Source organism: Aythya marila (genome assembly GCF_965140915.1).
Source record: "Aythya marila genome assembly, chromosome: 28".
NCBI classification, from domain to species: domain Eukaryota; kingdom Metazoa; phylum Chordata; class Aves; order Anseriformes; family Anatidae; genus Aythya; species Aythya marila.
This window is the reverse complement of record NC_139069.1, coordinates 1,338,210-1,357,277: the sequence shown is the minus strand read 5'-3', so window position 1 is coordinate 1,357,277 and position 19,068 is coordinate 1,338,210. Positions and strand designations below refer to the sequence as shown.

Sequence of the window (19,068 nt, the reverse complement as noted above, 5' to 3'; positions counted from 1 at the left end):
TGCTCTGATGTTGGGTAACCTGGGAGCAACACTGGGGCAAGGTTCTTTGATATCAGCAGTGAAGTGAGTCTGAGATTACCCCATGTTCCACCTTTCCTCTGGCTATTGGGCAAAACTGACTCTTCCATTGCCCACGGAGGAGTCCCCTGCTCCCAGGGATACCCTTCCCTTAGGCAGCATTAGGAAGAACTCATGAAAGGGACCTGCCAAATGTCTTCCTGGAAGTGGGCAATTTTCTGGAGATTCTAAAAGAGAAATGGGATGATTTTTTTCCCTGATAAGTCTGTAGTACATTACTACTGTTCTTTCTCTTCTATGTGCAGAACCACATCCCAAAAATGCAGATGTCCAACAGAAGCACCATGACCGAGTTCCTCCTGCTGGCATTCGCAGACACGCGTGAGCTGCAGCTCCTGCACTTCGCGCTCTTCCTGGGCATCTACCTGGCTGCCCTCCTGGGCAACGGCCTCATCCTCACAGCCATAGCCTGCGACCACCGCCTCCACACCCCCATGTACTTCTTCCTCCTCAACCTCGCCCTCCTCGACCTGGGCTGCATCTCCACCACTCTGCCCAAAGCCATGGCCAATGCCCTCTGGGACACCAGGGCCATCTCCTATCAAGGATGTATTGCACAAATACTCTTTTCACTCTTCTTTGTTGTAGCTGAGTATTGCCTCCTCACAGTCATGGCCTATGACCGCTACGTTGCCATCTGCAAGCCCCTGCACTACGGGAGCCTCGTGGGCAGCAGAGCTTGTGCCCAGATGGCAGCAGCTGCCTGGGGCAGTGGCTTTCTCAATGCTGTCCTGCACACGGCCGACACATTTTCCCTGCCCCTCTGCCAAGGCAATGTTGTGGACCAGTTCTTCTGTGAAATCCCCCACATTCTCAAGCTCTCCTGCTCAGGTGCCTATCAAAGGGAATTTGGTGCACTTGTAATAAGTATTTCAGTATTATTTGGTTGTTCCATTTTCATTGTTATTTCTTATATTCAGATTCTCAGGGCAGTGCTGAGAATGCCCTCTAAGCAGGGCCAACACAAAGCCTTTTCCACGTGCCTCCCTCACCTGGCTGTTGTCTCCCTGATGGTCAGCACTGGCATTTTTGCCTACCTGAAACCCCCAGACATCTCTTTCCCATCCCTGGATATGGTGGTGTCATTTCTGTACTCAGTGGTGCCTTCAGCAGTGAACCCTCTTATCTACAGCATGAGGAACAAGGAACTAAGGGATTCAGTGAGGACTCTGCTTGAATACACACATTTTCAACATATTCACCTATAATAATATAGATATAATTAGAAATTCCAGCATTTTCAGACAGTGGTGGCAGCATGCAGGGGAGGGGTCCCAGCAGGGCTTGGTGCTGCAGAGCCAGGGCTGCGCCAAGGGAGCCCAGAGCTGCAGGGGCAGGGGAGAGGAGGCCGCTCTGGGCCCTTGCTGGCCTGGGCAGAGCAGGAAGGGGGCCCAGGGCATTCGTCCCCTCCCCGCAGCCTGCCAGCACATCTGCTGAGGGCCAGGGTGGCTGCTGCAGGGGCAGGGAGCTCAGCATGGCCCTTGCAGCCCCTCTGCCCTTGGGCTCGACCCCGGCCTTGGCTCTGCTGGCAGGAGCGCTCTTGGCATGCACTTCCTGGCCTCCCCTCGCCTGCGCACAGCTGCTGCCCACTCAGGCTGCTGCCACAAACGTGTCCTCACAAGCAGCACCACCCCTTGGGCTGCTTCTCTTGGCCTCCCCAACCAACTGCCTTGGCTCCTTGTCTCTGCTGGGCCCCACCTTCCACACTCAAATGTTTCCCTTGGCTGTTGTCTCCCTTTCCCCTGCCCTGTGGGAATACTAATCTGGGGCGGACAGGTTACCATTAGGTGCAGTGATGCTTGTGTAACTCACATTGGTGATGGCACAAATGCTGGTTCCTTCACCAGTGATGCACATCCTTCTTCATGTTAGGCCAAAATCAACGTCCTTCTCTCTCTGCTTTTCCTCATGGATGAACTGGATTAGGTCTCCTTAATTATTCTGAGGCACAATGCAATGCTTTTTGCCTTCTGCTACTCAGGCACAATATGTGTGACTTTCCCTTAGTCTGCACATTGACCTGCAGGGTCATTCCGTATTTGTTGCTTTCCAAATGTTAGTTGGACGGGGGCCATTTGCAAAGTGGGGTAATCTGATGTGTCCTGCCTCAGCCATTTGAAGCATGCTATACTTGAGTTTTTCAGCCTGAGTTTGCTAAAGATGACCCAGGAAGGTCATCAACAGATGTTCAAGTGTCCAGTTTAAGTAAGGGAGAGTATCTCAGGTTTCCAGTGGCCATTTCAAATCTAGGTCAATCCAAGGAACCCACTGAAGAAGAGGTTTGTCTTTGAAGGGGTGTTCCTGTGCTGGGCTGAGCTGCAGTTACAGGGACAAAGACCACTGCTGGCAGTGGAGGTGCCCTGGGAACTCCACCTGGCTCCACCTGATTTTCCCGAAGGGCTCTGGTATCCTGCAGGTCTTTTCTGACATCTGCCGGTCCGGAGAAGTGCCTCAAACACAACGGGGCCACTGGAGGTTTTCCCTGGTTGCTTATGGTCAGACAGCAAAGCTCTGCCAGAATACCCAGCATTTTTTTCAGTACTTGAATAATAAAGCAACAACTCATCAGCTCAAAAGACTCAATCATTTCTGTAAAATGTCTCATGTGAAGTGTAATTTCTATCATGAAGAAATGTGATTTTTCAGGATGCATATTCATCCCAGGAGAAGAAATACTGGTGTTCACCTGTAGTTCCATTGTCCACGCTTTTCTATCATGGTGTGCTCCCTCCCTCATCTTCCAGGCACAAAACTCATCTTGATTACACAGACCCTGCTGAATGTCCCCTTTCCAGCTGCCTGTCTGGACCTATACACTTCCCATCATTCTCCTGGTTTGTCCTCCTCTTACCGTTTAGTCATTCACTCTCAGTGACCCAGTTGCTGCTTGGAGTTTCAGTGAGTTCGAGGTCGCCCATCTCTCAGCAGTCTGTCTAATGGTTTCCTTAGTAAGACCCTCATTGTTTATCATTGAATTAGTATGATATGGATTAATATTAACACAATTACTTAAAATTTCCAATTAATCACTGTAAAATACATCATGTACAGTCATCGTTTTGGGAAGGTAAACATCACTGGAGGCAACAAAATAACGAACTTGAACATAGAACTTGGATATAGACAGGAAAATCACTGTGCTGAGAAAGGTCTTTCTTGTTTTTTGTGAAGCAGAAGAGCCAAGGCCTGACCCCAGTCACTGCGAGGAGAGATCCTGCACCACCCTATCTAGCTCAGGACATTTCTTGGGGGTCTGAGGAATGTGATGGGCAGTGTGATGCCATGAGAAGGACACTAGTATGAAACCACCCTGCCTCTGCACAGGATTGCAAGGAAGCAAAGAGGCTGCACTGCAATGACTATATGTCGTCTACTCATAAGCTCTAGCCAAAGTGACAGGGCTGTTGGTGCCTTCCATTCTTGCCAGCACTCTCTGCCTTCTCCTCTGCACGTTTTAATATGCTGTCCCACACTTTGTCCTATTTCCTGGAAGTCTGCAGACACCCATCTCTGTTCACCACCTTGCCATCATCCCAGCATTTCCATCATTTCACCGTCTCATCAACCCTCACAAGCTGTTCCTTCAAAAACGAAGCTAAGGTCAGATCATAGATACTCACCAGCAGCTTCCAAGCCAGGGGCCTGCTGCTGGCCTTGCAGCTTCTTGGCTACACGCAGCCAAGCCTTGTGCCTCCTGCTGTGCAGTCATGGACTCAAGCAGAAGGGACAGGACAACCCATCTGGGGGCCTTCTTTCTGCCTGGGTCCTCCTGGCTCTGGAGGCAGAGGGGATCCCCCAGTCAGCATGCCAAGCAGGTGCCTTCTGCTGGCCTAGCAGGGCCACTGCCAGATGTCAGCCCAAAAGTGCAGCTCCCAGGGAGAAGCCAAGGGTGACCTGCAACCTCCAGACACAAGTGACCTCACAGTCCCTTTCTGTGACACGTTCCTGCTGCTGCCCTATCATGTGCAGAGACAGAAGTGACCTCACAGTCCCTGCCACAGTCACATTCCTCCTGCTGGGGCAGGAGATCCTGAGATAGAGCCGAGCTCACTCTAGTCTCCTCAGTACCTCTTTTTCACTTTCTGTGTTAGAGATTATGTAAAGTTTTAGTGGGAGTGTTTGGTGTTCTGTTTGTGGTGTCAGGTCTGTGGTTAAGGTCTGGACAAGCTCTGTGGTTTAGGGATGTTTTAGGTCTGCTAAGAAGTCTAGGGTTAAATAGAGCATTTTAATATCGGTGTTAACGGAAGGGATTAGGGTAATCAAGAGAGAAAACTGCTTCATTTCAAAGTATTATATTAGTATTTAGGTTGGGGAATAAAATTACTGTTTCAAGTAAGTTAAGGGCCATATGTGACTGTTTTAAGTCAGTGTTACGGCACTACTGGCATTGCATGAATGCTCTTACCTCTATGAAATCATTAATTTCTGCTGGCCATTCTCCTCTTCCCACCCCATAATCTCACTGCTGCTCCTGACCTCCCCATATCTTGTTGGGATCAGCTTTCTGATGACATTTAACATCTCAGTGTATCTGTCTCATCTCTGTTGGCTACCCCATTCCTGAGAAGGAAGTGGCATTGTAGTCAGGAGGGAAAAGGACACAAAGGTCTTTAGGAGCATCCTGCACAATGTGCCCATCAGCTCTGCACCTCCACAAAATCACGCTTCCTACCTACAAGTTTTGTTTCCCAAGTGGCTTCTGTGGATCCAAGGTTACTTTTCCCAGGCCCTCTCACATGTTTCAGTTTTGGATGTGGAGGGATGGGATAAGGAAAGCCAAGGAACAGATGGAACTGAGCTTAGCAGGGGATTAAAAGAATAACAGGAAGAGATTCTGTAGGTACTTTGCTCAGAAAAGAAAGGCCAAGGAGAGTGTACCCCCTGTGATGGATGAGAAGGGTGAACTGGTAATGACAGACATGGAGAAGCCTGAGGGACTCAACAACTTCTTTTCTTCAGTCTTCCCTGCCAGTCAGGCTTCCCAAGTCTTTCATTCTCTGAACCCATAGGTAGAGGCTGGGGGGTGCAAATTCCCACCTCTTGTAAGTGAAGAGAAGGTTTGAGGCCACCTGAAGAAGCTCAAGAAGTACAAGTCTATGGGACTTGATGACTTGCCTTCCAGGGAGTGGAATGCTGTGGCTGAGGCTGTGGATGTTCCATCCTTGGGGGTGTTCAAGGCCACGTTAGATGAGCCCCTGAGCAACCTGATCTAGGGGGTGGTGTCCCTGCCTATGGGGGGTTGGAACTAGATGATCGTCGAGGTGTTTTCCAACTCAACCGTTGTATGATTCTCTGATTCTGTGATTGTGCTTCAGAGGGAAAGTAATAATAACAGTGATAGTAATAATAATAACAATAATAAAAGCATGGTATTGACTTTCAGAATACTCAGTGATCCTTTGTGATATGGTTCAGTGGAGGACTTGTTAGTGGTAGGTCAGAGGTTGGACTAGGTGATCTTGGAGGTCTCTTCCAGCCTAGATGATTCTGGGATTCTGTGATCCAGTTCATCCATGAGACAAAACCCTGCAAGCAGCACGAAGGACACTGAAATGTGGCCTAACATGAAGGAGGCTCCAGAACGTTGGTGTAGAAACAGTATTTTTGTGCCATGATGAATGTGGTATATGCTGCAGGAAAAGGCCTCCATCTGAAGTAAAAGGCCTAGGCCAGCAGCAGTGTGGCACAGGCTTGAGATTTGGGTGTATGTGAAACTTGTGGAACCACAGGATCCAAGCCCTCTCTCCTTCTCTCCTCTCCCCATGCCAGCTGCGGTCATAGCCCCCAGCCTTGCTGCACTGTGCAGAGGAGCTGCTCCTGGGCACAGCTGTCTCTCTGCACCACGGCCCTCTTTCCAGCAGCTCTCTCTGTCCCACGAGCCCGGCCCAGCTCAGCAGCACAGCACCAGCCCAAGGCACTGCAATCACCCCTCTGGGGGCTTTGCTGATGAGCCCACGAACCTCAGGCACTCAGAGACAGTTGAAGACATCTCTCCAGAAGTCCAAGTCAGAGGCAAGTTTCCTGCAGTGTCCCCCTGAGGGCCAGCACTGACACAGCCTCCCTTGGAGCTCGTTAGAGCAGAACCCTGGTGTTTAGCTGCCGGTCGGGTTAAACCACGACATCCTCATAAGGCAGTTCTGTAGGAAGCTGGCCTGGTTCCTGGTGAGCAGGCACCACTGCTTGTATGGCACCCCTCATGGTGTCCAGGCCCCCTCCTCCTGGGCACTGCTCACTCAGCAGGGTCCCAGTCTGCCCCCATCTGTGGGGTTCCTCTTCTTCTGGTGCAATACTGGGCTCTTCTCCTTGTAAATGTCAACAGGTTTCTGTAGGCAAATTCCTGCAGTTTCTCGAGGTTCCCCTGGACAGATGCTCCATTCTCTCAGCTGTTAATGTCTGCAGGCAGACGGCTCACCGTGATTGTGCTGTCTCTCACAAAGCAATGGCAGCAGGAGTTTGCAGGACAGTTTGGATAATACACGAGTAACTAGTTGAATGGAATTACAGCACAGAAGCACTGAAGGGTGTGGGATAGAAGGCTGCCAGATTCCACTTTTTCTGTTCTTCCTTCTCATGCATGCTGTTACTTACAAAACACTGCACTGTACATTCTAATAGGAAGGAAATTAAATGTATCCCAGCCAACACATGGACAATATCCACCCCATATTCCATACCATCTGCATCATGCTCAGCTCCAGTACTTTCCAATTAATCACCAGCACCTTTTCTCTGTTGATATACGCAGAGGGATATCATGCCCTTAGTCTGTGGGTGTCCTGGAGCTGGCTAGGATCGAGGTAATTTTCCTCCTAGGAGCTGGTATGAAGCTGTGTTTTGGATTCAGCATGAGAAGAATGCTGATTACACACTGATGGCTTAGTTGTTGCCCAGCAGTGGAGGGCTGGGGGTGCCTGCAAAGCTAGTGGGGACAGAAGCAGGACAGCTGACCCCAAGAAGCCAAAGGGATATTCCAGACCACACGACGTCGTGCTGAACAATCAATATGGGGTGGCTGGCCAGGGTACGGGGTACCACTACTGTGGGACAGGCAATCACCATCATGATTGTCATCATCATTGCTCGTATTATTTGTCTTCCTTTTCTGTCCTATTAAACTATCTTTATTTCAAACCAAGATTGATTTATTTATTTATTTATTTATTTATTTATTTAACCTTTTTTCCCCTCCTCATTCTCTCCTGCATCTGCTCGGGGTGTAGCAGGGTGTGTGTGTGAGGGAATGGCTGTGTGGTGCTGTGCTGTGCTGCCTCCCGGGTCAAACCACACTCTTTTGGTGCCCAACATGGAGCACAAATTTTGAGCAAATGGCAGATCTGACCACAGCATGTCAAAAGAAAGCTATTATAAGCATTAGTTGATTTTAACAGTTGGTGATCACAAAGTTGATTTCCTTCCTTCCTTCCTTCCTTCCTTCCTTCCTTCCTTCCTTCCTTCCTTCCTTCCTTCCTTCCTTCCTTCCTTCCTTCCTTCCTTCCTTCCTTCCTTCCTTCCTTCCTTCCTTCCTTCCTTCCTTCCTTTCTCTTTCTCTCTTTTTCTTTTAAGCTCAGATCTGTTGTGCTAAATTTCAAAATTGTGTTGCATAGCACATTACTTACTGTATGTCTTCCCTGTCATGCTGTTCATCTTTTCTGATGTCTGTGTCAAGTTTGTTCTTTTGATGTGTTGTGTAACACTGGCTTATGATATGATAAAAATCCTGGTCTTGAGACTAATCTGGTACTTGTACACAGCACTGCCATTACCATGATACCTTGGGAGCCATCTCTCAGAAACTATTAAGAACTACACTCTAGACATTTTCTCCTCAGGAAACCAAGCATGGGGGACACAGGGGAGGACACTTTTCCCCACTTGTTCACTCTCCCTTTCTCTTTTACCTCCCCATTCTCCTCAAGGATATTTACACTGGCTCTTCAAAGTTTTGAATATCCTTGGGATGCTCAAACCAGCACGCTCCTATTGTTTTGTCTCCTGAATGTGTTTCAGGACTACTTAAGAATACCATTCAGATTTCTGTCTGGTGGCAGGAGAGTTTGGAGTGGCAGGGAGTGAGGGAGGATCTGGGCAGGCACCTACAGCTGTCGGCACCACCAGAACTTTGGAACTTCACCCCGAGCAAATGCAGAATCCTAAACAAAAAAATGGTTAAATGCTTGAAAAGGAGGTGTTATCACCCTGGCATTTCCAAAGAGACACATGCCACTGCAGTGTGCTGGGTCTTGGCCTGTGCTTACAGAGCCACAATCAATGCCACTCCAGCCTCTGTGAAAAGCCCTGCAGTCACTCCAACCCCTCTGAAAGACCCTGCAGCTACTACAGCATCTGCAAAATGCCCTGCAGCAACTCCAGCTCTTTTCTGGGCCCTGTGTCTGAGCCAGAAAACCAACCTGTGTCTGTATCAGTTGCTCCTCTATGCAAGAAAAAACAATGGATGTGAAAGTCAGTTAGTCAGAAGACGAGGCAGGCTTCAGAAAAGCTGGGCCATCATGTGAGTAGGAGGACGAAGAGGAAGAAGTCATAAGAGCATCAGTAATCACACGATCCCTATCCCTATGCTGCTCTGGTGTTGGGAGAAACGGCGCCCCTCTCTGGAATTAGAGGGCAGGAAAGGAGATATGGTGGGTACATACTATGTGCCACCCTGTGGTTTTACCAGTGTGACCATGGAGAGCACATGAGAAAGTGGGATGGAAAATCTACCTCCAGCCTTGAGGCATGGGTATGTGAGTGGCAAGGAAAAGCAATCACTAAAAGGGGTTCTTAGAGAACTGCTGCTCCAATTTCCAGCGGGCTGTCCTCCAGAGACAGTACTGAATACTATGAGCAGGACTAGAGGGGCTGTGCCTCCAGCCAGGGGGAGGAAGGGGACAGTCGGGTTTATTGGACTGTGGGGATTCAATGGCTTTGCGCATCAGTCCCACTGAAGTATCAGGAGCTAGTGGGCACCACTGCACAGTGAACCCTAATGCCATCAAGTTAAGAAGATCGAAACCATTTGTATGTCTGCAGTGACAGGGGGATCCCAACACTGAACTGTACTGGAGGCTGAAGTGTGTCAAAGTGGGAAGGAGTGGCAAAAACATTATTGGCACTGGCCGAGAGACTCTGTGCATCCTTGGAAGAGACTGCTTCAGGAGAGGATAGATATTTCAGGGACCCAAAAGGGTATTGGTGGGCTTTTGGCATAGCTGCCTTGGAGACAGAGGACATTATACTGTTGTGGGGTTGATGAGGACTGCAGGACAGCTGGTGACAATCCCTACCACAACCGTGCACCTGAGTCAGTATAGCAGCAACCGAGTGCACTAACAGAGGCCTATCGTGGCCTGAATGAAGTCCCGCAATGCTGAGTGCTGCCATGCCAGCTGCATGATTCAGAGAATCAGGAGATTGGCACTTTGAGCCCGGATTCCTCTGCTCTCAGCAGTGCCCAGGTTCTTCTCAGGAGAACCTCCTTAGTGCAATTGCCCTGCAGCTCAAGGAGACACAAGCAGAGAACAAATGAAGGAGCAACCAATGAAGGAAAGGGATCTGCCAACTATCTACATGCAGTTTGGCAACTGGTTTGAGAGGTTTAACTGAAAAAATGAAATGTTTTTTCTCAGATAATCCTGATATATTATCACTCTATTTCTGTTCCTTTAGCAGGAAAACATACACAAAACAAGCAAATGCCCAACAGCAGCTCTGTGAGTGAGTTCCTCCTGCTGGCATTCGCAGACACGCGCGAGCTGCAGCTCCTGCATTTCGTGCTCTTCCTGCATTTCGTCATCTACCTGGCTGCCCTCCTGGGCAACGGCCTCATCCTCAGCGCCGTAGCCTGCCACCACCACCACCACACCCCCATGTACTTCTTCCTCCTCAACCTCGCCCTCCTCGACCTGGGCTGCATCTCCACCACTCTGCCCAAAACCATGGTCAATGCCCTCTGGGACACCACGGCCATCTCCTTTCGAGGATGTGCTGCTCAGGTCTTCTTTTTTGTCTTCTTTGGTTCAGAGTTTTTTCTTCTCACCATCATGGCCTACGACCGCTACATTGCCATCTGCAAGCCCCTGCACTACGGGAGCCTCCTGGGCAGCAGAGCTTGTGCCCAAATGGCAGCAGCTGCCTGGGGCAGTGGCTTTCTCACTGCTGTCCTGCACACGGCCAACACATTTTCCCTGCCCCTCTGCCAAGGCAATGCTTTGGACCAGTTCTTCTGTGAAATCCCCCAGATCCTCAAGCTCTCCTGCTCAGATGCCTACCTCAGGGAAGTCGGGGTACTTTTCTTTACTCTTTGTTCAGTCTTTGGTTGTTTCATTTTCATTGTGCTGTCCTATGTGCAGATCTTCAGGACAGTGCTGAGGATTCCCTCTGAGCAGGGCCGGCACAAAGCCTTTTCCACGTGCCTCCCTCACCTGGCCGTGGTCTCCCTGTTTGTCAGCACTGCCATGTTTGCCTACCTGAAGCCCCCCTCCATCTCTTCCACATCCCTGGACCTGATAATGGCACTTCTGTACTCGGTGGTGCCTCCAGCACTGAACCCCCTCATCTACAGCATGAGGAACCAGGAGCTAAAGGATACAGTGAAGAAAATCTTTGGGTACACCGTTACAGTAATATTCCAATAGACATAACTCTACTTTTAGTTTAAAATGTGTTTATGACAATTTCATAAATTTTTTGTATTTCTATTTCTTAATAATAGTGCTTCTGATTATTTTTTTTTCCCAGACTCCTAAATTTTAATTTAATTTTTTTATTTATATATATATTTTATGTTCTTTTCTCATGTACATATCAAACCAGGCTTCCTGTTTAGATAAAGACAATAAAGAAACAGAAATTCTGTTGAGTCTATGACTGGACAAAAGAAACAGAAAAGAAAGAAGAAACAGAAATTCTGCTGACTGTGGGATCCCCTCTGCCTCCAGACTCAGGAGGACACAGGCAGAAAGAAGGCCCCCAGATGGGTTGTCCTTTCCCTTCTGCTTGAGTCCATGACTGGGCAGCAGCAGGCACAAGGCTTGGCTGTGTGTAGCCAAGAAGCTGCAAGGCCAGCAGCAGGCCCCTGGCTTGGAAGATGCTACTGAGGTGACTTGGGTCTGCTTGGCTGAGAGGTCGCAAGGAGCCTGCTGGGTTGGGCTGCCTACTTCAGGAGGGGTTTCCACCCTGATGGAGCTTCCTTTGGTAGTAGGAAAGAGCAGGAGAGAAAAAACTGCCACAAAGTGCACCTTGGAAGTTATGCACTGGCCACGAGGAGGAAGAAATGTCCCTCAAAGTATATTGCTGTGGTGCCAGAGGTCAGCCAAAGAGTGTCTGTGATCAGATCCTAGTTTTCTATTTCGAGGAACAGCTAATGGTGGTTTGTTAGACATGGGTGAAATGATGGAAATGGTGGCATGAGAATAAGGTGGTGAACAGAGGTGGGCATCTGCAGACTTCAATAGGGCAAAGGTGGGATAGCACAGGAATGCCTGCAGAGGATAAGGCAGAGGGTGCTGGTAAAAAGGGAAGGCCCCAACAGCCCTGAGGTTTTTGTTCCTTTGTCTGATGAGGACATGAGTAGTCATTGCACTGGAGCCTCATTGCCTCCCTGCAAACCTGTGCAAATGGAGGTGTCGTACCATTGTTCTTCCCAAGGCATCACACTGCCCACCACATCCCACAGATCCCCTGGAAAAGCCCTGAGCCAGACATGGGGTACAGGATCTCGCCTCCAGTAGCTGGGGTCAGGCCTTGGCCCTTCTGCTTCGTCAAAGGAAACCAAGACTTTTCTCAGCACACTGCCTTTGCCTGTCAGCAATCATGGCTTCCAATTATGTGCCCTAACAAGTCCCTGGGGAAGTTGTCTTACTAACAGCCCTCAGTGGGGCCCATTAATACTCCAAGTCACTTTGACTTTTCCTTCTGACTTTACATTCTTAAGCAATTGCATCGCTCTCCTCTCTGAGGAGTTCCATGGTATATTTTGGTGCACAGTCCATGAAGCTCAGTACCTGAGCTTCATTGACTGTGCATGTAAATACACCATGGAACTCATTAAATTGAAGAAACTCCTAAGATCTCTTCAATACTTTTCTTCATGACTTCAAAACTTGTACAGCTAATTACAGAGCTTGTGTGATATTCTTAAGGAAGAAGATTTCAAAAAGCACCTAGTACATATCTTTTCTTGTTTTAAAGGCTAAATTTTGCTGCATTTGAGTTTTCAGCATCATTCTTCTATTGCTATTGATCAAAGGAAACTTCTTTGGAGACTTCAATAGGGAGCAGAGAAAAGCACAGTCTGGAGGTCTGAAATCTCTACTGCCAGCAGTGGTCTTTGTCCCTGTAAGTGCAGCCAAGCTCAGCGCATGAAACCTTTTCAAAGACAAGTCAGGCATTCCTTGGGTAAAATAATGAAGCAAATAATAAATAAAATAAAATAAAATAAAATAAAATAAAATAAAATAAAATAAAATAAAATAAAATAAAATAAAATAAAATAAAATAAAATAAAATAAAATAATAAATAAAATAAAATAATAAAGAAGTTGAAATGACCATCAGAACTTGAGAAATTCTGGTTAAATCTTATTAGACAACTGGACATGGTTCTCTTGTGTCTTCTGTCAAAAACTCAGGATGAAAAGTAAAAAAATATATCTTCAAGTGGCTGTAGATGTACCCATGACCTTTGCCTCTTTTGGGAAATTGTTCCCTTTCAGCCACGGAAACCTAAATAGAGTAATGTGAAAAGACCTGCTCAGTCAATAGAGTAGGGCAACGTCCTACTTCCTGTGCTATAGATGCAGAAGGCAAAAAGAATTGCATTGTGCCTGACACTACTCTGGGACGTGTCACCCAGGTCAGGCAACTTTACCTTAGTGCTGACAAGTCCATCACTAAACCACACTCCCAAGCTCTACATCTACACCTTGGTTCTCCAGTTGATGACCCAGCTCAGGGATGGCAATCAGGGATTCTCGGTTAGCGCGATGCTGCCTCAGGTGCGCCACCATGGTAGCCATTGGCACCTGCTGTTCTTCAACCCTCAGCAAACCCCCAACAGAAGGATTCTGCGGAAGGCCAAACAAGGTAGACAACTGGTTCATGTCCTTTATCTCCAAGGCACCTCTGCCAAAGCCCCACCCGTGGTGCCCTCTTGAAACTCAGAATTCCCTCTCCTGAAGCAGTCTATGCCAAGGATGCACATAGCCTCTGGACAAGTCCCAAAGGGGTGCTTTTGCCATTCCTTCCCAGTTAGACTCACTTCAGCCTCCAGTACAGTTATCTCTTGGGATTCCCCTATCACTCCAGAAATACAGGTGTGTTCTACCTCTTTCTAGCTTGATGGCATCAGGGTACTCTGTGCACCGGTGTCTAGTAGAGCGTGATACATTTTGTGGGTCTGATGTACCCAGCCATTAAATACATCCATTCCAGTAAATCCCATTGTCCCTTTCCTCCCTGCCTCCCCCTGGCTGGAAGGAGGACCCCTCTAGTCCTGCTCGTCATATTTATTACTGTGTCTGGTAGACAGCACACTGGAAACATGTCCCACCATGGCACTGTCATTCCATGGTGCAGTGGAGAGGGTGTTGATAGCAAAGGGATGCATTCGAGTGTGGAAGGTAAGGCCCAGCAGAGACAAGGAATCAAGGCAGTGGGGTGGGGGAGGCCAGCAGAAGCAGCCCAAGGGCTGGTGCTGCTTGTGAGGACACGTTTGTGGCAGCAGCCTGAGTGGGCAGCAGCTGTGGGCAGGCGAGGGGAGGCCAGGAAGGGCATGCCAAGAGCGCTCCTGCCAGCAGAGCCAAGGCCGGGGCCAAGGGCAGAGGCAGGCTCAGGGCAGGGGGCTGCAAGGGCCATGCTGAGCTCCCTGCCCCTGCAGCAGCCACCCTGGCCCTCGGCCTCCTCTCCCCTGCCCCTGCAGCTCTGGGCTCCCTTCGCGCAGCCCTGGCTCTGCAGCACCAAGCCCTGCTGGGAGCCCTCCCCTGCTTGCTGCCACTGCTCCCTGATGCTGCTGTTGCCCTCTGCCGGGCACTGCCCAGCCCAGCCCAGCCCCTGCCCACCTCTCCCCACCTCCCTGCCCTCTCCCCAGCCAAGCCCAGCAGCCCAGACTGTGCTGTCCCCAGGGCAGTGCCCACCACAGGCTGCTGCAGGGCTCTGGGCACGGCCACCACAGCCCCAGCCCCTTGCAAGGCACCGCAGCTGCTGCCTCAAAGGCAGCTCTGGGCCTCCCCAGCAGTCCCCACGCTGGGGCCAGACCCGGCTCAAGAGATGGAGGTCTGTGAAGCTGCAGGAGCCCTGCTCTCCTGCCTGGCAGATCCCCAGCACACAGTGCCTGTGCCCCGCAGGGGCAGCCCCGCTCCCCAGGCCAGCACAAGAGGCCTGGCCCAGCCGCAGAGCAGCTCCACATTCCTCTCCAGCATGTTATTTGCCATCAGACTAAGCACAACCGGGACAGTTCCAGGCCAGTCAAGGCCAGTTATTGTTTGCTGAGCCATGGCCAGCCAAGAAGGGAACTCCCAGTCCAGCACTACACTGAGCACTCTGAAATTCTGATCCACAGTGAAGGCCAGAAAAGCAAGAGGTCCGTTCATGCAGCAGTTCTTTGGGTATATTCCTTCCACCAGCTTTGGAAGAGCTGTGCAATGAAAGAGATGCCACTGTACAGACAGCAAGATACACGAGATCTGAAGACTTAGTTGAATGTGAAAGCACAAGAGAACAATGAGGAAGCCAAAGGGAGCAGCAGTGACAAGGCCACGTCCTGCTGCTGGCCATGGCCATGGCTCCAGGGAAGCAGCAGCCCTGACCCAAAGGCAGCAGAGAGGCAGAGCACAGGGGGCAGTGAGGGGCAGACCCGAGGGCCACCGGGGCTGCTCCTGCATGTGGCAGCTGGGCTCTTGGTCCTGAGCCCCTCCTGCGTTCTGGGGCTGTTCCCCCAGCTCCAGATAAGATGGGAAGAGAGGGATACTGAAACCAATGAATTTCCACTGACTTCTTTATTGTCTTTATCTACCTAGGAAGCATGGATCAGTGTGTACATTAGCTGATATGGTAAAAAATTACACAAAATATAACATTCAGAATGCTGAGAACTACGTTATAAAATACAAATAAAATATTGTTAAAATATTAACAGAGAAAAATAATTTTAAAAATGTTCTATCATTTTCCCAAATATCCTTTGATTTCTGATAGGATTACTATTAATGACAATGTTATGATAACACTAGGAATGATAAAAATGATACAATATAATGTGAATCAAAACATTTGCATATTATTAAGAATACAGCTTCTGAACACATCATGGATGCTTAAGAAGCATGTATGGAAACAGTTTCCTCACTGCAACCTTGAGCTCCTGGTTCCTCATGCTGTAGATGATGGGGTTAAGAGCTGGAGGCACCACTGAGTACAGAAGTGTGGCCACCAGGTCCAGGGATAGCGAGGAAATGGAGGGGGGCTTCAGGTAGGAAAATATGGAAGTACTGACAAACAGGGAAACCACAGCCAGGTGAGGGAGGCACGTGGAAAAGGCTTTGTGCCGGCCCTGCTCAGAGGGCATCCTCAGCACTGCCCTGAAGATCTGCACATAGGACACCACAATGAAAACAAAACAACCACAGCCTAAAGAAAAACTAAACACAAGTGCCCCAGCTTCCCTGAGGTAGGCATGTGAGCAGGAGAGCTTGAGGATCTGGGGAACTTCACAGAAGAACTGGTCCACAGCATTACTGTGGCAGAGGGGCAGGGAAAATGTGTTGGCCGTGTGCAGGACAGCATTGAGAAAGCCACTGCCCCAGGCAGCTGCTGCCATCTCAGATCTCCAGGCTGGGAGAGGAATGGTTGGAGAGCTGCCTGGCAGAGAAGGACCTGGGAGTGATGGTGGATAGTCGGCTGAATATGAGCCAGCAGTGTGCTCAGGTGGCCAAGAAGGCCAACGGCATCCTGGCTTGTATCAGGAACAGTGTGACCAGCAGGGCTAGGGAGGTGATCGTCCCCCTGTACTCAGCTCTGGTGAGGCTGCACCTCGAGTACTGTGTTCAGTTTTGGGCCCCTCGCTACAAGAAGGACATGGAGGTGCTTGAGCGGGTGCAGAGAAGGGCGACGAAGCTGGTGAGGGGCCTGGAGAACAAGTCCTATGAGGAGCGGCTGAGGGAGCTGGGCTTGTTCAGCCTGGAGAAGAGGAGGCTCAGGGGCGACCTTATTGCTCTCTACAGATACCTTAAAGGAGGCTGTTGTGAGGTGGGGGTTGGCCTGTTCTCCCATCTGCCTGGTGACAGGACAAAGGGGAATGGGCTAAAGTCGTGCCAGGGGAGTTTTAGGCTGGATGTTAGGAAGAACTTCTTTACCGAATGGGTTGTTAGACATTGGAACAGGCTGCCCAGGGAAGTGGTGGAGTCACCATCCCTGGAGGTCTTTAAAAGACGTTTAGATGTAGAGCTTAGGGATATGGTTTAGTGGGGACTGTTAGCGTTAGGTCAGAGGTTGGACTCGATGATCTTGAGGTCTCTTCCAACCTAGAAATTCTGTGATTCTGTGAAAGCCTTTTCCATGTGCCTCCCTCACCTGGCCATGGTATCCCTGTTTATCAACACTTCCATATTTGCCTACCTAAAGCTCCCCTCCATTTCCTTGCTGTCCATGGACCTGGTGCTCGCACTTCTGTACTCAGTGGTACCTCCAGCACTGAACCCCCTCATCTACAGCATGAGAAACCAGGAGCTCAAGAATGCATTAAAGGAAGTCTTTGGGAACCTGCTTTTTTGCAAGCAATAATGACTGTGAGTCCCCTGATTATTTCATGAACTGTGAGGAAAAAAATTTGTTATTATTTTTCCCTATAAATATTTTCTTCATATTATTTGTTTTGGTTCAAATAACATTATCCTTAACCTGGTATTATATTTTTATTTCATTTAAAATGACTTAATCTTCTACTTACTTAAAGAAGCAGGCTTACCATGTAGATAAACACAATTAAAAAAAAAAAAAAAAATCAGAAATACGTCATCAGCTGCCGTCTCCTCCCATCCTCTTTGGAGCTGGAGGAGCAGCCCCAGCATGCAGGAGGGGCTCAGGACCAGGATCCCTGGTGTCACATGGAGGTGGGGTCAGGGCTGCTGTTTCCCTGGAGCCATGGCCATGGCCAGCAGCAGAACGTGGCCTTTTCACTGCTACTCTCTTTTGGTCTCCACATTTTTCTCCTTTTCTCTTTTATTTGGATAAGCCATCAGATCTCGTGTACCTTGGTGACAGTCCTGTTGTCTCTGCTGTGGCATCCCAATTCCTGCAGGCAGCAGCAGGCACTGTACAGCCTGAGGTCACAGCTGGCCCCCCTGCTAGGACCACAGTAACAATAGGGCCTTGCTCAGGTCAAACCCACAAGCCCAGACGCCTTTTCCAAAGCTGCTGCCAGGAACACAGCCAAGGGGTTGCTCCCTGCTCTTCTGTTTTCTGGGCATCTTTGTGGAGTTCAGCCTTAAAAAGTCCCAGGGTGCTCTGTGAGGGATCAAGGGCTGCACCAAGAGCTCTCTTTATGGTGGCACTTGCCTAAGTAGACAAGTGGATTGATCTTGATGGGACTGCACCTCCTGCAGTGGGGCTGATGGCCGATGAGGGACTGCAGAGGAATCTGGAGATACCAGGAGATGTCAGGGGATGTGCAGGAACAATGTGCTCAGTGGGTAGTGATTAGAACCTCGTAAAATGAGTGACCATCCGAAGTAGAATTTTTAGGTGTATTTTTTAAAGGGAAAAGTGAATCTGAGGAGTCTTTGTTCTCAACAGATCTCTGCAATGCCAGGGGAGGCCATGAAGAGCCAGCAGGTGAAGGCCCATAAGACTGCAAAGGAACAGTGGAGATCCTCGTATAGGATCCTGGGCAGCACTAGGTCTGGTGCAGCACTCGCCGTCCTTTTGTGCCCTTAGAGACACCCCATGGCCCTGCCCAGCACTGCCCTGTGCTGCTGAGCCATCAGGGCAGGTGGAAAGGGGCTCAGCAGCAGAGATCCCCATGGACGTAGGTTTGCTGCCCAGCCTGAGCAGCATGGGCAGGGAGGGAGACCCCCGGGGATCCCAGGGCACCACAGCCCCTGGCTCTCACAGCAACACCGCCAGCTTGGGGCCCTGTGGGGAGCACAGGGGGGGAAGCAGCAATGGCTGACCTGGCCAGCACAGACACACTGCCCTGGGCAAGGCTCTCTGGGAGCAGGGATGGCCCTGGGGAAGAGCAGGGCAGCATTGCTGGGCCTGCACTGATGGGGAAAGGGCAAAGGGAAAGCTCTTTGTGCAGGCCCCTGCTCGGGGCAGGCAGCCCTGTAGCTGGGCCAGGCCTCTTGTGCTGGCCTGGGGAGCGGGGCTGCCCCTGCGGGGCACAGGCACTGTGTGCTGGGGATCTGCCAGGCAAGAGAGCAGGGCTCCTGCAGCTTCACGGACCTCCATTTCCTTGCAGCATAGCCAGCATCCTCCTTCCTCACCTGAACCAGAAACTACACATGCATGAGCTGCCTGCTTCCTCCTCGTCTAGAGGGAGAGGAGGAAACACATCTGGAGGGAGAGGGGAAAGAACATAAAAACTCACAGAGAGATAGACACATGAGGGAGGGAAAGGAAAAGAAAAATGAAAGAAAAAGAAATAACAACCCCAAACATAAGGAATATTTAGTAACTCATCAATACCCACAAGCAGACTGCTGTGCTGCCAGTCTCTGAGAAACTGATACCTTGTCTTAAAAAGATGACACCAATATTTACTGCTGAGCACCATGTTGTGTCCCATGTGGACTGTCTAGAGCTCAAGTGCTCAGTCTGGTGTGAGCAGGCAGAGGAGAGCTCTGCAGCCCCAGGGCACCGGGCACCACAGCCCCCTCACTCTGCAGAGCAGCACCGCCAGCTGGGGTTTGGGCTGGAGCTGGGGCTGGGGCTGAGAGGGTGCTTCCCCTGAGTGTCTGCTAAGCCAGCTTCAGGCTCATGGCTTCTAGATACAAATGT

The 19,068-nt window shown here is 49.9% G+C and overlaps 1 protein-coding gene across 1 annotated transcript; it reads left to right on the top strand.

Moving 5' to 3' along the window:
- Nucleotides 1–344: 344 nt before the first annotated feature.
- Nucleotides 345–10,805, top strand: LOC309888217 (uncharacterized protein; the record flags this gene model as incomplete). Its single annotated transcript, XM_082780456.1, has 2 exons — nt 345–1,238; nt 9,705–10,805. 2 exons carry the CDS (start codon nt 345–347, stop codon nt 10,710–10,712), a joined length of 1,902 nt encoding a protein of 633 aa, XP_082636582.1. The 3' UTR covers nt 10,713–10,805.
- Between the last annotated feature and the right edge of the window lie 8,263 nt (nt 10,806–19,068).